The 24,735-nt window shown below is 42.8% G+C and overlaps 1 protein-coding gene across 1 annotated transcript; it reads right to left on the bottom strand.

Annotated features, from left to right (window-relative positions):
- Positions 1-2,445: 2,445 nt before the first annotated feature.
- Positions 2,446-23,801, bottom strand: shisa9b (shisa family member 9b; the record flags this gene model as incomplete). The annotated part of the gene is made up of 4 exons (XM_079520862.1): positions 2,446-2,852; positions 5,795-5,926; positions 21,669-21,745; positions 23,278-23,801. The coding sequence occupies 4 exons, from the start codon at positions 23,799-23,801 to the stop codon at positions 2,446-2,448; spliced, it is 1,140 nt and encodes a 379-aa protein (XP_079376988.1).
- Positions 23,802-24,735: the final 934 nt, after the last annotated feature.

Here is a 24,735-nt window from a genome sequence, read left to right as displayed (position 1 = left end):
TAAGTTCAGGAGCTGCTTCAAATCACTATTATGAAAAGAATGTACATTTTTTTTGGTTTTCTCTTTTAGATACTTTACTATCGTGTCTCATAGACCTCACAGAACGGGGGACCAAAATTCTGTAGTTACTTTTTTGTTCTATGATTGATAACAAAATAAATCTATCCTATAATGCATGTTGTAAACTCAAATGTAACTTTAGGCTGAGGAGAAATGTGACAGCCAGTGGTACACTTCAGCATGTAGTCCATTGTGTCAGCGGTGGCCGAACGGATTGCGGTGCGGTCTTGACACCTGGAAGGTCACCAGTTCGAATCAGCGGTCCGACACGTTAAAATTACCACCGCTGAAGTGCCCTTGAACAAGGCATTGAACCACTACGATGAAATGTGTTCTATGAGCAGGGCCTGGCTGGAAACAAGTTCTTGAGCTTAGCCCAGATACCCTGGGTAAATATAGTAATCATTTAATTTCAAACAAAAAGGAATGCAGAATATTGGAGATTTAAAGTGTATACAAAGCCCAACATTGTCACTGTACAGTACATTGAGAATGTGATTTATTTTGGGGGCATTTCATTATATCGTCTTACTATGAATCAAATAATCATAACAATAATTCCACAGTTAAAGCTGGGCCATCAAATACTCAATATGGTATACAATATATGATTATCCGATACGCATGCTGGTATAAGAGGCACTATGACGCCAATACAACACTGCTTCAATACTCTACTGCTACGCTATACAGTACTTGACTGACCGGAGTCCCCCAAGGATCTATACTTAGGCCCCCTAGCCCTTTTTTCCCCTCTATACATGCCGCACGTCGCAGTCACATTGCACCACGGTGTGAGCTTTTACATTTTATTAGAAGAGATTTTATTTTCACAGAATGTTGGCACCGGAATACACGCTTAAAGGTTCATGTGGTTAACCCATTTAGGCCTGACCTAAAAATTAAAAAAAAAATATTCTAAATCCTCCAGTTTTCTGAAATAAATATTTTCACGATTTTTCAAAAATAGCAGACCTACAAGCTCGTAGCGCGCCACTCGGTGGCGCGCTATGAGCTTGTAGATCTGCTATTTTTCAATAGCTAAATTATAACATAATGTTTAAAACACCAAAAGGGGTTCCCGCCTAAAATGTGGATTTTTAAACTACTGCACATACTGTATAGACTACTAGAGTATGAAAAGTGCTAAAACAGTTTTCTACAGTGTCTACAATTCTGACAGAGGAAAGAAGTACACTCACATGTACAGTACAGGGAAGGTTTCCAGTAAAAGCTGATGTGCATTTAATATTAACCATAGACATAAGGCCAGATGGCTCAAGGCGGAGTCTCTGACGTAGTTCACCCGGTGGCCATCTTGCTGAGGGGCTACAGTACAGTATGTTCTATGGCAGCTCAAACAAAAGTCATAACTCGCTCAAATCTTGACGGATTTACAAACGGGTTGGTTTAATTATACAAACGTTATCAACGTGTCTATGATTTAGGACGCTTATCTGCTTATTTTATGTTTTATAAAAATGTCATATAAAAGCATATAGGCCTAAGTATGATATGTTTGTTATAAACGTCTCTGACAAAACCGAACCGTTTGAAAATCAGTTGAAAATAAAGCAAGTTATGGTTATTTAAAAAGTATATGCCCATAGACACAATGTTATGCTGCCCCTCGGTAAGATGGCCGCCACGTAGCAACGTCGCTCTCATTGGCCAGCAGCGCGGGTGAGCCATCTAGCTTTATGGTATTAACAACACATGACACATTTCTGTTCCGCTACTGTAGATAAATACTGACAAATATAAATATGTCAATTGGTTAGTCTTCTTCCAATGACTGCAATGGATCAGTGTCGGACCATACATATTCTCAACATTCATATTAATTATATTGAATACTGATTGCTCTCTATATTCATCAGCGTGGCTTTCCACATGCTAGATGGATATAGTCTCTCAAACAACTCTTCCACAATCTTCGAGAGCTGCCTGTAACTGCGTCTCGCCTTGTTTGTCACTTCTGTTTTAAAATCTCTTTAAATTGTGTTTTTGAATGTCCATTTCTGCTAAGCAGCGAACTAGAAAGAAAGGCTTTGACTAACTTTATTTACAGTTGATTATGTTCTAATAATCTTCATCGCTTCTCATTTGAAAATCGTATGAGCCGACAGTCTTGAGAGACTAAACGGATGGATGTAGCACTGTCTCAACCATTGTTTGTAGAGGGAGTGCACTGAATACTACATGCACATCTTCACATATTACATGGTGATTCACTACAAAAATGCCCCAGTGTAGAGCTGTCGGCACTCTTGTTCCCTTAAACGCAGGCTTCCGCTCTCTCTCTCTCTCTCTCTCTCTCTCTCTCTCTCTCTCTCTCTCACACACATTCCATGAAATTCTCTCTCAATTTGGTTTGGTCCCCACTCAGACAGTCACTTCTGTTTTGCTGTTGCTGACAAAGTAGGGCTGCGCTGGCATGTACCGAGCGGCGTAAATCTCATCGATGTTCTCTGAGGCGCTGTGGGTCTTATAGACGTGCGTCTGCCACCGCTCCGTGGTAGCGTCTTGGCTCTCCCAGCCCTTCATCAGCGCGTCCGGGTGCAGGGTGGCGGGCCGCGTGTCGGGGCTCAGAGTGAGACCGTAGGTGGCGGTGGTGTTTCTCCTCGCGCCCTTGTGCCGGCGTCCGTCCTGCCTGAGACGTTTGGGCGAGCTGTAGGGGTTGCTGGGTTCTGGCTCCACGTCCACCGCTCTCATCCTCGGGAGGCTGCTCATGGCCGTTATGTCCACCGTGTGCCGTCGGTTGGTGTAGAAATTCTCATTGGCTTTCTCGGCTGCGAAACGCACAGGCGCACGCACGCACACACACACACACATACACAGAGACACATGGTTCACTACAATGCAATACAAATATCAAGATGTACATTCGCCCAGCGGTACTGTATGTTAGTATTTTTTTTAAAGTCATCATTCCATTTTAAGCCACAGTGTTGCTTGAATGAAGCAATTGTATGATGCGGTTTTGCAGCGTGCCCCCTCAGTTGGCTAGCCGCGTGCGTGCGTGCGTGCGTGTGTGCACTCAGTTCAGCTCAGCGCCAAACTTTGTACGCACGCTGCCAGCAGCCCACAGACGTACCTCCACTGAAAGGAAACTTGCCCACACATTGTGCACATTGTACAGTCATACGTCATGATACATCATTGATGATGATATGGCATATATGACTGACATCACATAGATGACTGAGGTCACAGGCTGACTGTAAATGAACGTGTGACAATGAGCAACAGAGACCGGTGGAAGCAGCATGTGCCTCAGATCTCGAGGGCACTTCTAGGATGATTATGATTATGATGATGCTCATAATAGGAGTGCACCATACAGTTTCACCCCCCCCCCCCCCCCCCCCCCCCAACACGGGCCAACACAGGTGTTTGTATAGATAGAATACAAAAATCTAAAAAATTACCATTTTCCACTCACCTTTCAGTTTTTCTTTTGAAATCTCCCTCCAGGCTATGGGATACACGTTCAACAAGGCTATCAGCGCTATAGTCAATCAGGTTGACCATCAAGACGGACGGACACACAGGCTGTGTCCGAGGGTCGCCATGCAACTCCTTGCAACGTGCAACTACTTGCAACCATTATTCCCAATGGCAGTTGCAAGGAGTTGCATTGGTGTGGTTTGTTTTGTTGCAAGGATTGCGAGTAGTTGCAAGGAGTTGCAGCTGGTGTGGTTGACAATTGCTCCTGTCCCTCTGGCTTATGGGGTAATCATGGTACCTGATGAACATGTTTTAGAGAGGGGGAAATCACGGCATTCCATTGATGGCCTGCAAAATGATGTATCCAATTAGACAATTCCAACTGAATAAGACCCTACTTGGTGAATCTACAATATGCTACTGAAAAATTATGAGAGTTAAAAAACGAATTTGAATACGGTATGTTGATTAGTGTCAAACACATCCTAGCTGTGTCTCAGCACGTGAGCGGTAGAATGAGGAGGAATGGAGATGAAGGTAAATAGTAATTACAGCCGGCAGAACATTTAACGGGTACGTTATGCATCTTCCTCCAGTTTAGTAAATTAGTGTTAATTAACCCACATTCAATCATGTCGTCGTTGCACTATGATTACAGGAAACTTCCACTCTTCAGGATGATTTATTCTCCTTCACCGGTCCTTGTGTTCTTGAATAGACGTCAAACTAATCTGTAGATCCCATTGAATCATTAGGTTGAAGGTTTCATCGCTTAAATAAATCTCTTTCCCCCCCCCGTATTATACCGTATATTGTAAACCATTAGTCAGCATCAACATTCTGTCACCCTGCAGGCCTTTTTGAGGAAGTTGGCATACTGCAATTTCTCCAAAATGTGTCCAAACTTAATTCAAATATCACTTATTTTTTCTTATTTTTTGGATAATCCTCCCTACTATAAAGTGTGCTGACCATATAAGGAGTTCCTCCCTGTTCCTCCCCTTACCCCTGGGGTAAAAAAAAAACCCTAGTTTCGGTTTGGGCTTTGGGTGGCAAAGCCTTCATCCAATCAGGATGAGAGGGGCCTTCCTCCAATCATGATCGAGTGGGGCGGGCCTTGGTGCATGTGCTGTTGGTCTGTTGTACTTCCCCCACTGTAGAGCGTGTGCATGTGCACATCTTGTTACCGGGGCAGACCGGGTTTTGTTTTCCTCTGTTAAGGAGGTTATGTTTTTGGTGCCATTTGTTTGTTTGTCTGTCTGTGAGCAGGAAAACTAATGGCCTGCAGACCATTAACTTTAAGTGGGCAGGTAAATGGGCATAGCCAATCACAAATACGTGCCTGACTCCCAAACGGCTTCACATTATAGTCACTTTACGGTGTTTCTAAAACAAATGTAGTCTAGCATCATGTACAGTATTTTGTTTAATAGACTTCAATGCATCACAAATCCACCAACAGTCCAAAGAGCCAGTGGGAAGGCGTAGTGTACCGAAGGCAAGCAGCAAACATGTATGATGCTGGAAGCTTATTTATTTAGAAATTCATACAGATTATGCCAATGAAGAAAAGCTGTATTTATGAAAAGTGATGAATTTCTGGATTAGACTATAACGTCAACTTAGTTTCTTATTGTCCTAATCACAAACATGGACTTAGAATGTTTAGGACTAAACAGTGACCTTTGCAGGTTGTCATGTACAGCAGCAATGGAGTCAGCACACCAAAATCAGATGCGTGAAGTATTTTTCCTCAACTATGCCTACCACATTGTCCACGGGAATTTTTCCGCTTTTGGTCCAAGTGGTCCCATTTACAGCTGACGTTAAAATGCAGTGTGTACCAGGGTATAGGTAGGTTATCTGGATAAAGAAAACTGCATCTTAAGGTGTAAACACACTGCACACAAATGCAATAGAATACTCATCAAAGATACATTACATTTCACATCAGATTGAACCAATAACCACTTTAGCCCTATTTTATACCTCGTCATACGGTAGTGTCAAGCAGGAGAAATGGCAGATCTACAACCTCAAAACGTGTCGCATCACGACATATTGTGAGTTGGTACATCCGCTAATTTGAACATCTTCACCTATAATGACATGCCCTAAATAGGGATGCACGGTTTAAAATAATTTAATTAGGAAAGTGTAAAGTGCAAAAATGGACCCTCACAATTATTCAGATACATATTACAGTATACATTACAAAACCAGGTGTACAGGACTGACACTCCATGACGTTTGCAAAAGGAAAATAAATACATGAACCTCTTACCTACAGCCTTGAGCGAGGCATACTGGTTGAGATCCTTGCTAGACTCATAGGGGCTAGTGATCTCTCCCAACGTGGGGTACGGCTGTGCTATCGACAACGATCTTGGACTGGCATTGTTCATCGGGCTGCCCACTGAAATGGAAGACAAGTTGTTGTGAAACACAAAGACTAAAGAGTTAATTAAGCTCAAGAACATGCTCCTTCCAACGTTTGAACTTTTTATTTGTTTATTCAGAAAGGGAATGGTGACAAGTACATTTTGACATTTGTCATTCAGAACTTCTCCCGGGCTTTTGTTTGGACGCTCCTGCACCCCCACAATCCTCCTGAGAGTCCTGACTGTCCAAACTAGTTTGCCCGGGTTCGGACAGCCCGTCCGAAACTGACATGTTTTTCTGATGTCAGAAGGAGCATGTATTGAGTAGGGTGAGGAGAGCAGTGTGTACACACACACACACACACACACACACACACACACACACACACACACACACACACACACACACACACACACACACACACACACACACACATATATCTAATTACTGTACTGTCTGTGAAATTAGTTTAGGAGAGTACTGTTTCTTGTCTAGAATGCGTACGATGAAAATAAACGTGATGATTAATGTAGAATATGGGCTATTTGGGCTAATTGGGACCTTATTTCCCACAGGTCGTCAAGGAAAAAGTTTGCTGTGCTAATTACTTTGGAAAAAAAGCATGAAACGCTGTTGTCTCATGAAAAGATGCGCCAGACATCAGCAGCAGTTCCAGCGCTAGTGCATCACAAAGCTACAGTCTCTGCATGTCTATGAAGTTCATGGGTAGAACCAAATGAAAAGGTTAATCAAGGTAGCAAACATTTCATGGGCCTGCATGCATTTTTCTCCTCAAGGACTCGGTTGATATAGCAACGGCAACTCTTGTATTTTCTAAGGTCGTTAGGACATCTTATTAAAATTCACAGCTAACGACTCATTCAAATACATTTGAATAATGATTTATTTTTTTATTTATTCGTCAGGGACATTAATCAACGCCGTAGTCCCTGAGCAGGCTGTTAATCCATATCCATATCCATACAAAAACAGACAATACAATACAAGTAAACAGAACAGAACAATTACAGTGAAATGTGAGGATTGACACCAGTGACAAATAGAGCTGATGATTACCAATGATTACAAATTTGGTTTGCTTTAAGCGACCTCCGTAAAAAACATGATACCAACGGAAGGGACAAATAAAATCACACTTGTGTGAAGTGAGGGCCGCTCTTATCATCATACATTGAGAGTGCCGCAGACTATTGACTCTTTTAAAACAGGCCTGAAAACGTTCCTGTTTCGGAAGGCTTTCTCATGTTAAATTGTTGTCGTTTTTGCACTTGATTCTTTTTATTTATGATAACCCTGTTTTAATCTTCTGTGATTGATTATATGGTTTAACCATGTAGCACTTTGAGATTCCCTGTGAATGAAAAGTGCAATACAAATAAAATTATTATTATTATCATACATCAGGCAATCAAATCAACATTCCGTGCGGACATACACACAAAGCTGTGCATAGGAGAGGCTAGCACCTTTCAAAATATATACTTTGTTTTTATAACTTGATATTGTTTTATGTATTGTCCCTGTCATTTTATATTTTTTTGTATATATACATTTTTTCCCCATATTTGAGGAATATTCAAATTTAGAATATTATTTTACCAGCCCTACTGTGAGTGTCCATGTCTTGGTCACAGTATAGTACTGATGAACAGTCACACGTTGTGAGATTGTCCATTTTCAAAGATTTCTGAGTAGAGCTTAAGTGGTATAGCCTGTTAGGAACAGAACGTACATCTGAAAAGAAGTGACCACAGTTTACTGATCCTGGCTCAAGTTTGGTCTGATGACCTTCTTCAAAAACAATACAGCACTTGTGTGTAGTGTCATGGGATAGCACAATCATGCTCATTCACAAATCGCTTTTTTAGTTTTAGTTTTAGTTATTGGCGTATATTGTAGCCTCATCACTGTTCATTTTGCCTTGTTATTTTGAGCTCTTTGTGTCCTATATTGAGTCTTTGTGGGTCACCTACTCTAAGTTGCCACCAATGGAGCAGTGGGTAAACTTGCAGCTGGTCTAATTTTGATGAGCCACAGAGCGTTAAGCTGCGTTGAACAAAAATGTATTTTGAGTCCTGAACTGTTAACATAAAGAACACTGGTTCTTCTTCTTTCTTTCACCCAGGGTAGTAGCTGAGCACAATATAGTGCTCATTTTCTGCACATAGAAACACACAGACAGACACACCTGGGAGCTGACCAGTACAACCACAGTCTTATACTGTTGGCCACTAAGCAGCTCCACTGGAGCAGTTGGGGGTTCAGTGCCTTGCTCAAGGGTACTTCAGCGGTGTTGAGTGATGACCAGTCACTTCCCGACCCAGATTTTTCCTGCCCCTCCGGGGAATCGAACCGGCAACCTTTCGGCAACAAGGGCACTCCTCTAACCCTTAGGCCACCGCTGACCTCGTTCCGATGGATAATGTATTATATGTATTAACACTAAAGGTGACCGTCAGTGACCATAACCCTGACCCTTTCAAAGTATAGTTCTTAACTCTATTAAGCAGATTTATTGCAAAATATGTAAAAAAAATATATTTACACATGGGATATACTTTGTTGTTGCTGCTATCGGGTTCAGAATCCCAGAAAGACTGTATATAAAGTAGTTCATTTATCTGGAGTGCACATCATATTGCGCAATATGGGCTAATTAAAACTGAGGAGTCAATTCATAATTTTACTGACTTTATGAAAATCTCTCCTGCGGTGTTGTTTTGTGGTCAAAGTCAGAACTTTTCCATGTCCCCCAATGGAAAGTAGGCCATTTGTGGCTCGTAAGGTTAAAGACTTTAAGGCAAAAAATAAGCGAGTTAACTCCACACATGGATGATACCTCCCTGGAACTCATAAAACATTTACACAAGTATTTTGGGAGCTGAGCTGAATGGCATGCCCTGAAATAAATGGTACAAGGAGAAGGCTGCTCCTATTTACAGGCCAGCCTACTTTCATATTAGTGGTGAAAATGAATTGGCTTCAAAGCTCTCCTCAATGCTTCCAAATCACATACAGTATCCATCTCCATTAGTATAGTATGTGTTTTATATACCTGTATACCAGTATACTATCCTGTTATACCCTGACCGTACATAAAATAAGCGACAATCCAGCCAAGAGCCAGCTGCTCTTCTCATTGATTGATTGATTGATTGAAATATTTATTAACAGTTTGCAGAATTACAGTACATTTCAAGCACAAACTCAATACAAAGACTGTTAACTGTGAGTGGACGACCCAATTAAGCATTACACTTGTTTACAAGAGGGTCCACCATGTTCAATTCATCAAAACATTTAGAGACGTACAAATAGACACTTCTATATAGTCAAAGAACAGAACAGTGCTCACTGCAGTGCTCTTCAGTTCCTAATTGATTAAACCGGCACTATGTAATGTTGTGCCTATCAGCGGCCACTTTGGACACAAATAACATTAACCAAATGTCTCTATGTCCCTGCTTTGTCGTGCTAGTGATGTGATACGCTATGTTTGAGACTTTTGTCTTAAAATAAGCCTGGCTTCACGGGAACTAGTGAACGACATGTAGCGGTGCTCTTCATACGGTATAGCGGAGCACATACGTTTAGTTTACTATGAAAACCTGCATTTAATTTCGGTCAGTCCGTCACGCCTCGTGACACGCTCCAGATATGCCGCGCCCGGCAGCCGGCGAAAACTAGAGTTCCCAACAGGCCCGAAAATGAAGGGGTCGGCCCTACCTGTGCCCTAACTGGGCTGGCCCGAGGCCCTGCCTGCCCTTACTAATTAGCCCTACCCGGCCCGAAGACGTCAATAAAGAATCATAATAATAAATTAAAAAGGGTCCATATACAGTATGGGCATTCCCAGACCTGATGATATGTAAGACGTGGGAATCGGGCGGTCCTCATATGAAACAATCGATAAATAGGGAAACCTCTCTTACGTGTTTGATGTTTCTACCCTGCCTGGATAAGCCACATTATCTCCTATCTCCCTATACAGGATATTGTGTCCGTAGGTGACGAGTTCAAAAATCGGCTTGTGATTATGTTGTCAGTGGGGTAGGAATTATGCGCTCCGCTGTGTTCATTTGGACCGCATGCAAGTGGTTATGCATAAACCTAACCCTAACCTTGACCTCACAAAAACTATGCCTAAACTTAACCTTAACCACAACCTTTATCGACCAAAAAAGTAGTCTTTAGTTGTTGGAAAAATAGTGGTGGCAGCGTGATTCTATATACCAGGAGGAGTGTGTTGGGAGTCTAATGACTAGCGAGGCACGCTACCGAGCTGGCTGCCAGAATGGGGTTTTCTGGCTGTATTAGAATGTGGCTGTATCTTTTTGCGGGACATAATATCTCTGCTGTCGGGAGGAAACCTCATAACTCCAAAATGTTCATTTTTCAGGAAATGAAAAATATAAATTTTCAGGAAATTAAGAAAACCTTATATTTTTATAACAAAGCAATACAGCCTCATCAAAGTTGGTGTTGTAACTCTATATATTGTCAATTACTTCCATGAGAGGGGGAGAGGTGGTGGAGTTAGTTGCTACTTGCTTTAGCAGACATTTTGAGGGTCCAATGGAGTTTTGTCCAAAGCACTTTTTACTACTTTCCATTGGTTCAATATTTTCGAAAACAACACACAGACGTAAAAGGTGTTCAATAGCACTGACTCCCGACAGCAACGAATGCTATTTGGTTCAAATTAAAGTTAAATATAAAAGTACATACTGTAGTGCCGCTTAATACGCGTGAATTCAGATTGCCTACATGTGCGTGAATGTGGCAGTTGGACTACATGAAACTACACTTACATCTGGTTGCTAATCAACCTTATTAAAACTAGAGCGGTGCCCATGGGGCCTCTACAGCGGTGCCCGTTGGGCACTTACCTACTTGGAACGATGCAAGTTGGAAATTAATGCCCCACCCAGATATTATGTCTGTGTCCCTTTTATGCCCATATATGGAGTTATTTGTCGGGCATGCCCAAATTATGGAATCTATGCAGACGTCAGAATGATGTCAGGCCAGCTCTATATATGGACCTGAGGCCTTTTTGGGGCGGTTCTGGGTCCGGCCGACTCGACATCGGCCACTGCACCCCGTGCGGTGGTGTGGCACGCGTGTGTCGAATTTGAAGTCGGTGGGGCGAACGGTTCTCGAGTTACGTGGATTACACACAGACAGACAGAGACTCGGTGCATGTTTCAGTAAGTGAGGAAGCGGGACATCATACAGAGCTAACAGTGAGAGGTGACTTTAATCTTTGGCTGCCTGCCTAGAGTAAAAGCAGGCCACACTTCCAAAATTGCCCTTTATACACACAAGCAGGCCACCAGGACAGGCATATGAGAGTAATGGTTGGCAGTGTAGCCCAGGACACCATACTGCTGTCTTGAATGTAATCTTTGATAGGCAACATGTCAGAACTTCTCTCAGATGTCACATATCTTCAGTTCCTAAATCGGTCCCTTGGAGGAGTGTTGTACAGTTGAAAGTGTACAGATTAATGTGGGTGAATGGCAGCTGGACAACATGAAACCACACGTTAACTGTACATCTGTCTGCTATTCCTCTGACCTCTGTTATTCTATGGACCCCCTGAGTGTCTGGAACAAAGTTTGAATTGAATTGAATTACTGGTTATAACCAACCTTATTGAAATACATCTTTCAGTCAGTGAGGAAGCGGGATACACCACTGGAGAGCTAGCAGTGAGAGGTGACTTTGATCTTTGGCTGCCTGCCTAGAGTAAAAGCAGGCCACACTTTGCCCTTTGTACACACAAGCGGGCCACCAGGACAGCGATATAAGTAATGGTAGGCAGTGCAGTGTAGCCCAGGACACAGTCACACCATAGCTAGCATCTTGAACAGAAAGAGGACAGTTTCATGTTGTCTCACTCCCCAAAAGGCATATTGTGACTTAGTGACCAAACGTCAACATGTGCCTTGAAGAGGGGAACATAACAACCTCGACTCCACCAGATGGAAGACACGCTTCACAATCACATTTGCCTCACAACGTACGTCCATGTAGTTGACTGTGTTTGTTTGGTTAGCAACCGGGTTAGCCACATTAACGACGTCATCTGCTTTGCTACTATTTTGATTGGTTGGTGTGACGTTGAACCAATCGCCGAATACTGCCGCTTGGCAACGCCCATCCCAGGAACTGCTACCATGGGAAGTATAGGGCTTCAGTCTGAATAATGAAGTGAAACGAAATGAAAACTCAGGCTGAGTGTCAGGCTAGAAGACTTTCTCAGAAAATAGCAATATCAAATTAACGCGTTGTAAACTTAGCAAAAACATAGTAAGGAGCCCTGAGTGACTCCACTCAAGGTTAAATATGTTCATCTTGTGCCTTTGAGACATAGCTACTGAGCGCTATTTGTCTAGTATTTGACCATTTGTGTCACCATTTGTGTCAAATGATGATGTGAATAGTGACGCCATAGGTACATTAGGTACTGTGGGTTTAAATATGTGGTAGAAAAAGCACTCACATTCTTTACTTCTGTAATAGTGTCAATACTGCAATATAGAAATACTTAGTGAAATACAAGTGAAAGTCCGGAATTCAAAATATATAAGGCTGAAATGGTTACTCTTATTAATAATAATTGAAATCTACAAAGTAACTAGTAAAATTGTACTTTAGTACAGTACTTATTAAGTAAATGTACTTAGTTACTTTCCACCACTGTCGTTTCTATACAAAGGTACAACGTGTTCATTGGGTTTTGTGTGTGGAATAAAAGCAGCTCAGGGACAAAAGCGAGAACAAAAGGTGCGCACTGCCCAGCGAGAGGCTTGTGGTGTGAGTTGAATTGATGTGTTCAGGTTAGGGTTAAGAATGGGTCATTGTGGTTTCCATTGGTAAACAAACATGATGAATGCGGCACGATTTTTGGCTGAGGTTCGAAAGCACATCTAATGAAGTTAACCTGACCCGCCTTCTGATATATTCCAAGCATGATAAATCAAACGTTATAATAGAGAGTATGCACATGCATAGTGAGTGGCAAATCGAGTGGCAAAGTGAGTTTAACGTTGTTTAGCGTTGTTTGATGCAGGACTTTCCTGTCTGGATGTATGGGCGCTAGCTGTCAAGGCCAGGAAGTAGGTTTTTGCCGCCACTCAGTAATGCATTCCCTCATACTTTCCGGGTATGTTGAAGATGTCACACACATACCGTCTGTAATTTGTAACCAACATCTGCTAAAAGCTCCCACCTTCCTACCATTATCATCATTACAACAGTCAGTGTCGATAGTAAAAAAAACTATACTTTGAGAAAGGGACCAGTACTTGGAATAACAAAATATAAATGATCACAATTTAAATCCAGAGGAAACCCACACAAATACCAACTACTGTATCTCTATGAACATGAATGTCCGCATGTTACCTGACCAGAGTATTACAATAACTTCCCCAATGGCCACAAAATGCATGTACTGTATGCATTTCTTATCTCCTTATCCCTGACACACACTGCTCTCCTGCAATAGGATATTTGTCTAGTTACTTTTTTTTAACGTTCTGTACGTGCTAGTTACCATGGTATCATGATGGTACAATAGGTTATGCACTATCAAACACTCCATGCGTGGACTTCAGTGAAATGAGTCAGAACATTAATTCAAATGTGCACATTCAAACAGAATGTCATCCAATACATTTTAAATAATCCTATGGGCAATGCAGCAACCTGTAGCTAATCCAGGAAATAGAGGGGAATCCTTACTCAAACCATAGAAAATATGCCAACTATTTCAATAACTGAGATTCAGAATAAGGTTTTTTTTGTAAAAATATATATATATTATTCCTACTTTTCATTTTAACCCTAGAACATTACATTTTTGTCACACTATCCCTAAACATGTAAAAATATTCCATAGAACATATTTCGATGGCAATTTGAGGTACTCTTCTTTAATATTTCATTATGACCTTTCACAACTACAAAGAAAATGGAGCTGGGAACTTCTCCTTTGGTCCATCCAACATGTGAAAGAAAATAAAAAAGGTCCATTGTGGGTGTATAGGCCTATGGGATTTCTCTCGATCACACTATCAATAAACACGAGTGAAATTCATCCGAACACCTGCCTGTAGAAACAAACCTACCTTCTATGATGTCACTGAGCATCATGAAGGTACTGAAAGACCCACCCACCTCAGACATCAGCAACATTATGATGTCACTGAGCATCATGAAGGTACTGAAAGACCCACCCACCTCAGACATCAGCAACATTATGATGTCACTGAGCATCATGGAGGTACTGAAAGACCCACCCACCTCAGACATCAGCAACATTATGATGTCACTGAGCATCATGAAGGTACTGAAAGACCCGCCCACCTCAGACATCAGCAACATTATGATGTCACTGAGCATCATGGAGGTACTGAAAGACCGACCCACCTCAGACATCAGCAACATTATGATGTCACTGAGCATCATGGAGGTACTGAAAGACCCGCCCACCTCAGACATCAGCAACATTATGAAACAAAATTATAATTGTCCGGGTGTTCTGGGTTAAATCAAACTGAAACATTACATTAAAATAGGTCAGAACATTTGAAACAAATTATCTGCTGGTGAATTCTAAGATTATGGGAGATTATGGATTCTAAGACACCAATATTAACCCATTTAGGCCTGACGTCGAAATTTAAAAGAATGTCTTCAAAATCAGTTTTCTGAAAAACCTTATGTTTCTGTATCAGTGGTGCTCAATATTTGATGTCAAGGACCCCAAAAAGTATATGTAATTGGCCTCTGCCCCCATCTGAAAATATGTTGTTCCAGGGACCTCCCCAAAAGCAACGATTTGAGTTAAAATGTTCCATCTGTGATAATATATATTCAAAGATTTGAGGCACATTTTCACGATTTTTCAAAAATAGCAGACCTACAAGTAGACCTACAAGAGCTTGTAGATCTGCTATTTTTCAATAGATAAAGTTTAAAATAATGGTTAATACACCAAAAGGGGTTCCCGCCCAAAACGGGTTAACATTAGCTAAGTTGCTGATGATAATTGTTATTAATTGCCACAGTATGTTAAGTGCTTGCTGAAGACATGACTAATTGCTTTACCAGCCCCCAGGATTAGCATGCCTCCTCTCATCTAGAGCATCTAATTAGGAAAGGCAAAGAAATGTGTCGTGTTCTGTAAATGTTTTCTTGTCGTCCTTCTTTGGCATTAGTATAATCATTTATACTGTAGAATCACAAGTCTATATTATACCTCAGCCAGTGGAGTTGACCCGGGTTTATGTATGTGTTCACCCCATTACGTGTACTGTTTACAAAATAGTCGTGAACAAGCAAGCACAGGTACAAGCATTCCTTTGTCCCTCTGTCAATCACACTCCTTAACAGAGTCCTTGCAGAGGGCAGACAGGGTAGGGGTCGAAGGTTATGAGGTGATGTTCTTCCTCTTTTGCTCTAGGTATGTTGGTGTGTGGTTTTTTAATGTTGTACGGGTCACTGTGTGCCTTTGTTGTCTTGTATTGTGTATTGTTTTGTATTGTACTGTATTGTATTGTATCTGTATGCTGCAGGGCGGGTCCTTGGGGTCCAAGACAAATTTCTCCCCTGGGAGACAAAATAAAGAAACCTTGAACCTTGTGCTGAGAATGAACAGTAGGCTGTTTGGAAGAGATCACTATAATAGGGGACAACATGGACAATGTATGGATGGACCACTTAGCTAGATTCCCATGGAATTTGCTGTGTAACTACAGATTTTATGACTCCATGGTTTCCTCTAGTGCGGCGTGCCACCATTATTAGGACATTTTCTACTTGCACACAATATATTAGCAAAGCTATGGAGGAAAATGCCATTCCAATGCAAACGTCTTACAGTATGTGATTAACCCATTTTGGCCTGATGTCGAAATTTAAAAAAAAATCTTCTAAATCATGTCATAACAGTTTTCTGGAAAACCTTATGTTTCTGTATCAGTGGTGCTCAAGGACCCCACAAATTATATGTAATATGCCTCCGCCCCCCCCATCTGAAAATATGTTGTTCCAGGGACCTCCCCAGAAGCTTAAGTTAAGTTAAAATGTTCACTATGTAACAATATATATTCAAAGATTTGAGGCACATTTTCACGATTTTTCAAAAATAGCAGACCTACAAGTTCATAGCGCGGCACTCGGTGCCGCGCTATGAGCTTGTAGATCTGCTATTTTTCAATAGCTAAAGTATAACATTATTCTTAAAACACCAAAAGGGGTTCCCGCCCAAATGGGTTAAAGGACAATCCCTGTTATATTATACTATATACATTATACATATACTATTATATATTATACATTTCACTGTTACAGTTACAGCCTAATAATAATGACAATTAAATACAACTTACGAAGACTGTTGACTGATCCCCTGGTTTGCATGGTCTCATAGGGCTGCCTATGCATTCCGATGTCATCAGATGGGGGATGTCGCATCACCTGGGCAAGAACCCTGGAGAAACAGTTCATTCAAAGAAAGCTGTCCTGATCAGTTTAATACAAAACAATAAATCGTTAAATTATCATTTTAAACAATTCATGTATAATAGCCATGCCAGTTGCTTTCATCATAAACTATTGTTTATTGCTAATATGTCAATGCTCACATGTATTCCAAGAACGGTTAGATACTAGGGATGTAATGTAACCACATTGTCGTTATCGTGATATCACAATAACAAAACGGTAGTATAAGTAGTATTAACGTGGGCCTGTGAAGGCATCTAGCATACAGTAGGTATTCCGGACGAAACTTGCTGATCACTTGGTTATATAGCTAAACATCTAACAAACCTGAAGGGGTGGATTTATTAACAAAAGATGAGCAACTAAACTGGGGGGTAAGCTTGAAGTGGGGCGAGGGCCCTGCTGGCTGCCATGACTGGGCCAGAAAACTGCAGAGAAGGAGAGGAGAAGCTGGATAAGTGATTGAAGTTATTCAGGCTGTATCTTCGTTGGAGAGACGGGGAGTCCCACCCTGTGCGCGCATTGGAGATCAACAAAGCTCTCTTACTGTAGGCCTTGGAGGTCAATAAGAGCTGGAATGGTGATCGTCTGACCTTGCACGACCGGCGAGAGAGATGTAGAATCTCACTGTGCAGATGAGGGTCTGGGAAGTGACCAGACAACTCCTACGGAAACCCAGTGCGGTTGAGTTTGGTAATTTTGTTGTCCGGGCAGAGGACACTCTGGGTGGCAAGATTGGACAGGAATTGTGTGCTGGCACATTGTGTGCTGGCACAATTCATACAACGTTTGTGTAGTCCTTTGATGCTCGCTCTCCCCCAGAGTTAAACAACCGTTGGAAGTCAAGCTGATTCGGCCGTGTTGCACAGGCTGCTCCCCTGTGGATGTTAGGAGGGTTGACGGAACTTCCAGGCAGTGATTCACTGGAAATTGAGAGAGACCGAGAGAGAGAAGAAGAGCTGGTTCAGGGTGGAGGGTCTCTCCCTCTCGGATAGTATAGGCCAGGGTGTCCTTCATAGCCTCACCCAAGCCCTGTGTGAGGCTGTACAGTGCACGCTCCAATTAAAACGGCCTGCGAGGAATGCGGAACTCTGTGGCATAATCCGCCACCAAGCTAGAGCCCAGCTGGAGTTCTGCCCCTGGGTGTCGTGGTCAAACACAGTCCTGAACTCTGTCACAAAAGCCTTGTAGTCCTGCATGTACTGTAGGCTGTGCATCCCTCACGACTTGACGAAACCCACGAAGGCCCTTATTTTTTTTCAAAGATTTGTTTTAGGCTTTTCTGCCTATATTGATAGATACAAGTGAAGAATGACAGGAAAGAGGGAGAGAGAGAACATGCAACACGCTGTCAGGCCAGAGCCTATATGTGGCATGCGCCTGGACCACTAGGCTAGCAGGCGCCTCACCACGGGCCCTTCTATAGTAGTCAGCTTGGTTGGCGGAGGAAGCGGAGTACATGCTGGGCTGGAGGCTGGAACACACTCACACTGCATGATAAACTCCCAGCAGAGGCTGAATGTGCCGTCATATAGGGGTTTGGGATAGAAAGATTGGGGGGGGGGGGGCTCCTGTCGCACTCTTGAGACCTCTGACCTCTGATGCTTCCGAAAGCATGCAGGAGGCCTGAAGTGGACTGGGGGGCATAATGGTGCCTTCCGTGCTGGCTGGGTTCAAGCTGACCAGATCTGGCCATTACTTACAGCTAGTATGTGTGAGACCTGAAGAAGAGAGATATTGCTTGTTCTGTGAACTTGGTGAAATTGAAAACGAGGTTCACTTTTTGTTTTATTGCTCTAAATATGATGACATAAGGGATATTTTGGTTCATAAGATGTCTTCTATCTGTGGGGATTTCCTAGATTTAAATGACTATGTAAAAATGGAGATATCTATGGCCAAAGGGACTTTTGTTGTGGCAGATTGTATTTGTCAAGCTTGGGAAAGAAGACCGAGTACTCTGTATAACTCTGGGCTGTAATGTAATGAATTATGTAATGTAAACATGCTGTAAATGCAATTGTGAAATGGTGTCTTATAAACCCATGAGGGTTGGGCACATTGGGTGCAGGACACGAAAATAAATAAACAATCAAAAAAATCAAAAAACCTACTACGCTCACAGCAAAGAGGAGCTGATTGGAGACAAAAGGCAGGTGTGAGATGTGCTATGGAGCTGCCTTGGGGCACTGATGATGAAGTACATATACTGTAGATGTGGAGGCGAGGACAAACCAGTTCAAACCAGTTCAAACTGCAAAAAGTAGATTGTAGTAATTTGTAATACAGCACTAGTGTTTATAGACTGCTAAACTGTTAATTTTGCAATCTTCATAATCTAATTGGCCGAGTGGAGGATGAGTCCTACTTATTTTTGGTTACCCCATGGCCTTGCCACTAGCTTTTTTCAACCTACGAGCTTGTAGGTCTGCTATTTTTGAAAAATCGTGAAAATATTTATTTCAGAAAACTGGAGGATTTAGAAGGAAACATTTTGAGGTCAGGCCTAAATGGGTCAAATGATAAGGGACAATATCGGTGGCACCCAACTGTAACTTGCTTTTTGATGATGGTCAACACATTGAACACTGTTTAAAATCGTTCATACTGTAACGGTACTCAAACTGAAATTGTATTCATGGTTGCAATGTTATGTTTATTAATCACTTGTTTTATATTTAGTTGTATTTCATTTTTGTAACTGTTTTTCTTATACAGTCTTGTAAAATGTATAATGTATCTTATGTGTGGACCCCAGGAAGAGTAGCTTCTACTAAGGTACTAGCTAATGGGGATCCAAATAAACAAATAACCCTAACCTCACAGGAAGCCACGGGTGATTTTTAACCTGCAGCACGGATTAGTTGTAACCCGCCACACATGTCGGGAGCTACGGGTGATTTTTAACCTGCAGCACGGATTAGTTGTAACCCGCCACACATGTCAGGAGCTACGGGTGATTTTTAACCTGCAGCACGGATTAGTTGTAACCCGCCACACATGTCAGGAGCTACGGGTGATTTTTAACCCGCAGCACGGATTAGTTGTAACCCGCCACGCATGTCGGGAGCTACGGGTGATTTTTAACCCGCAGCACGGGTGATTTTTTAACCCGCAGCACGGGTGATTTTTTAACCCGCAGCACGGGTGATTTTTTAACCCGCAGCACGGGTGATTTTTTAACCCGCAGCACGGGTGATTTTTTAACCCGCAGCACGGGTGATTTTTTAACCCGCAGCACGGGTGAATTATTAACCCGCAGCACGGGTTTGTCTGACTAATGACTGTAGGACTGTTGGTATGTCTAACCAACTGTAAAATATAGAAAATCGCAGTATAACGGTAAGACATGATGACATGGTATATTAATTCCAAAAACAAATGTCTAATATCATAATCCTCATGGAAGCCTTTAGGAGCCAGTGTGCAGATAAAGGGGTGACATTGTCGGACAGTCATCATCCCCCCAGCTACAACAAAACTCTACTCAGCCGTGACCAACATTGTATCAACTACATGAGCACGGGCCCACCCCTTTCAGAGGTAAATCCACTTTCATTCCACCTAAATATAGAAACTCATCTCTAGACTGCCAGAACAGTATGCCTATACCTGTACTCTGCACAGGGTATGTAGTACTACTAAATTAGTAGTACTATAGCCTCCTAGGCTATTGCAGTGGTCCACGTGATTTTGTTTTTATTTTGTGTGTGTGTGGGGTCTACCAGAAAATGGCCGCCACTGCTATGTCCTAATACTGTATATTATTAGTATATACATTTAGGATGGATATTGGAATCAATTTGCACAGATTATAATAAACACACATTTTCAGAGAATATACTATGCATCATCATAGGCAGAGTTTTATTTTAATTGTTGTTATGAATTAGTCATAACACTTCCCACACTGTGGCTGCTCTCTTAAGCAGATATATATATTTTTAATTATTTCAGTTGTTATCGCCTGACATTAATTTTATCTCTCATGAGGCTTGCCAAATGCTGCAAGATACTTCTGTTTGCAAATTATGTCTGTCTGTCACTCTCCAGTGTCTCACCAACAATAAATAATGGCTTATGCAATCAGTGAGCTGAAATTAGGTGTGTGTTACCGTATTCTCTGTAATCTCTGAGACAGTGTTGCCGTTTTCCTTAATCTGTTTGCATTGCCTGCCCTGCATTATGTTAAATATATGCATTGAATTAAATAATCCAATATTTACAACATACATTGTGGGTAAACAATAAGTAAATGAGAAACAGTAAGCTTGTAAGTAACACTTATGACTTGATTGTTTTGGCTTGATTTCTGCATCAGTAGGAGCATATCAGTTGTCAAAGAAGCTGTCAGACCAACACTTCTACTTTGGTGATGATAGTCTTGCATGGTCAGACTGTTGCCTCCTACAACTAATTTCAAATGCTTCCGATCATACAGTCTGGAGTGAGGAAGCTATGATCGTCAGTAAAATATAAAGTGGACGTGAAGCCTCCTCCCCACTTTCGTCTTTATAGTCTTGCAAATGTATCCTAATTTAAATCAAAATAACCTAAGCAGATATAGCTTGCTGCTTAGCAGAAATGGAACAAATTCAATACAGATATTTTCGTCAGCTTCCGTTAGGCCTACTAGGATTTCGGGAGGTGTAATTGTACACACTATATACTGTAGAATTTGGAGATTGTGGATAGTTGACTGGCTACGCAAGACTAATCCCATACCAACGGTGACAGAGAAGCCATGCAGTCAAAAGTGTTTGACGCTTTGGCAGGCGCGTGCTACAAGGGAGAGGATGCCTTGGTCTTGAGAGAGCAAACCGTCCTTGTATAAAGCAACTATCCATCTCACCGACGAGGTCTCGTGGTCGAGTAGGTGCACCAGAAGGAGTATTGAGCATTAATGTGAGCAAAGGCTGTCTCAAGGAAAGTAAAGCAAGACAGTGGATTTCACCCCTTCTTCCGGGTTGGAAAAGTGGTGGTCTCCGCCACATTTTGAGCCTAAAGGCATTCATAGTCCAGTTTTCGGTGAAGAGGTGACCACCGAAATGGTGGTTAGTAAAAACCGAGAGATGTGATGTGTAAGCGGTGACCACCGCGGCGTGTCGTCATGTTGTAGTTTTCGGTGGTCACCACTTCACCGAAAACTGGACCATGAATAGGCCTTTAAACGTCATCAGTGCATTCACGAATGTGCCGGGCGTGTTGTGCGTGTGTACGTGTGTACGTGTGCGTACCAGTCATGAAAGGAGGGTTGGCCGGTCGTCCCATGGGACGACCGGCCAACCCATGGGGTAAATTCACCTCGCTCCTCCTGCAGGAAAAAGCACCGCCACTATTGAGTACGTCAGCGACTGTACTACGCGCGTTCATGTTATAGGCCCAGTTCAGCTCACACTGCAGTACCTATGCTTCCTCTCAGTGGTAGGGGCTTGGTATATCCATATAATACATGTATGTCCTATACACTGTACATCTCCTCAGAACCTCAGCCAATATATGGCGAAGACCCTACTTTCCCTCGCCGTCCATCTCCGGCAAACCTGAAACGCCAGTCGGCTGAAAATTAAAGCCACGTCGGCCCAGTGGAAGTTGGGCTGTAGAGGCTTCGTAGAGAAGTCAACTACCAGGCGGCTCCTTAAGAAACCGAGTCCAGGCCCAACGTCAAGCCATCACTCACACAGCCCTCTCCGGTGCTGCTGAAAGGGTCAGTGCCTCTGGATTAAAAGGAGGGAAGACATCTGGGCTCTGAAAGAACATCAAAAACGAGATGACCTAAAGTTGACCGAGGGGTAGAAGGGGTTGGAGTGGAGAGTATAGCACACCTGGGAGACCAGATGTCGCTGTTGAGCCCTTTGGAGGTGTCGTGGCGCACCTGATCACCCCAATTAAGCACCTACCTCTTTCAGCCACTCAGCCCCCTGACGTGACATCATCATTCATCGCCCTCACATCGGCAGGTATAAGCAAGGGATTGTTTCAGCTTGTGTGCGGTCAGGCCGCGCAAGCTTGACTCAAGGAGGACGACGGCCCTGCCATGCAGAGTCCTGGGCAGTGGGCACTCAGGATGAGACAAGTGCTGTCATAGCAGCAGCTCAACAGCAGTGAGAATGAAAGAGGTACCGTACAGTATAGTACACTAAAGTACAGGTATACACTAATGGTTGATTGAGGTCCAGATTCAATACAATCATGTGCAATGAATGTTTAATACTTAAAGGTATAACAAGATGCTCAATATTAAATTCAATGTCTGATCCTCCATCTGCTATATAGTGTAGTGCCTCTACATTCTGTTGGTGCACTGAATCAACACAACCTGAGAGAGCAGATGAACGGAAATATAGAAACCTCCCTGTTTGGGAAATAAATTAGTTTGAGTCATGCAGCCAGGATTTCTATAGGCTACTCTTCTGCTCCATTTACACAAATAATTTCCTTTAAAAAAAACAATAAAAAACAGGTGTACACAGTCGTGCCCACAATAGGCAACCAGAGCAGTCAAATCGAGATAGAATTTGACTTGAGCCTAATTAGACTAGCCTATATATTGCATGCGCCCCCCCCCCCCCCTCTTCATATGAAAACCCCTTGACACTCACATGCTACTTAAATCAGAATTACATTTTGAGAATTGTGCCTTGTGTTGTTAAGGGTATATATAGGCTACCGTCCATCACTGACCTATTTGAGCATTTTTCAATATCTTCTATATGGGATTTCTTAGGACTTTTGATGCTAACATTATGAAACAAAGAAAGTTGAAAGAGTTTCCGACTTTCTGTTGCAATTTGTTTGAGTTATACGACCCCTTTTTCCATTAGAATGCCTGTAGGGAAACTATACCTTGACATATTTTGTCTGTGCGGCCGGTGCGTCTTCTCCAGGCCCAGTTTAGTGAAAATCCCGACCAGTGCCATCATGGCCACGATCCCGCACACGATATACACAACGAGGTTCGACTTCTCCTTTGAGCTCAGCACGCCGGGCACCACCGTCTCCGCCAGCTGCTCCGGAGGCGCCTCTGCCGTGGTGATCCACGGCGGGGTGTCATAGTTGCCGCAGTTCGCCTGGTCCAGCCGGGAGCTGTGGAACTCGCAGCAGAACCTGAATCCACAGGTGCCGCAGCAGTACAGGTAGCTCCCCGTCCTGCAGACGAACGGGGGGTCCCACTGGCCCATGACATCGTAGTAGCCGCGGCACATGTCCTCCGTGAGCGCCGGGGTGCTCTCGGAAGAGTTGCTGTTCTCTCCATCCTCCGTCGTCGTCGGAAAGCTGTCCGGCGGCTCACCTTGCGCGGCGCACACCTGCACCAGAACTTTGACCAGAAAGTAGCCACAGAGCAACAGTTCTGCGCCTCTCGTCGTCATCATAAGTCGTGCACCGTGCAGATAGTCTGCACGCACACACTTTGAGTCTGTCCACTTCTTCTTTCTTGCACCGATTGAAGGACGAGCTGTGATGCCGAGGAGGAGCGCTCATGAGTCCGCTGATGGCCGCATCAGCATCATCATCATCCACCAAAGATGAATAATTATCCTCCTGATGATTGCTGCAACTTCCACCACGCGCATTGTGTTTGAGGCTGATCGCGTATAGGCCTATATACGTGCGTTGTTCTAATTATAAAGAGGAATAAAGCAGTTAAAACGTGACCAAAGTCACCAAACAGTATAAGTTTCCACAGGTAAATAGTTGTAGGCTATGCATGCGCATCGCATCCCTGTGAGCGGTGCTGGCGCCGCTGCTGCTGGCTTTATTGTCGCTTTTCTGAGCTCTTATTGTTGGATGCTCTCTTCTCTATAGGAACTGTGCCAAATGGAACCGACTATCGGACTGCTCAAAAACAAAGTGGACCTGCTTGTGCGTGCGCGTAGTGCACTGAGAGAGAGAGAGAGAGAGAGAGAGAGAGAGAGAGAGAGAGAGAGAGAGAGAGCGAGAGAGAGAGAGCGAGAGAGAGAGAGAGAGACTGGGGGTGGGGGTGGGCGTGCAGGGGTGGAGAGGGGGGAGTAAATAATTAGGCCTAAATATTTAAATTAATTATTATATTATTATTAATTAATTCATCAATTTCCTCTTACTGTACATGATGTGACATTTACAATACTATTATATGTATATTTACATATACACCTGTCAGAGTATAGGCCTATGTAAGCTACAATATTGTATAGCTACCAGTGGTTTTCAACCAGTGGTCCGGGGACCACCAGTGGTCTTTGAGGAGGTTCCAAGTGGTCCCCATGCAGCTAAATAGTTTCATAACCAAATGGACCCTTATTAGATCTTTAACTCTTGAGAGTG

Source organism: Electrona antarctica, assembly GCF_951216825.1.
Source record: "Electrona antarctica genome assembly, chromosome: 14".
Classification (NCBI taxonomy): Eukaryota; Metazoa; Chordata; class Actinopteri; order Myctophiformes; family Myctophidae; genus Electrona; species Electrona antarctica.
The sequence above is the reverse complement of the archived record's forward strand: the minus strand, read 5'-3'. Positions and strand labels throughout refer to the sequence as shown.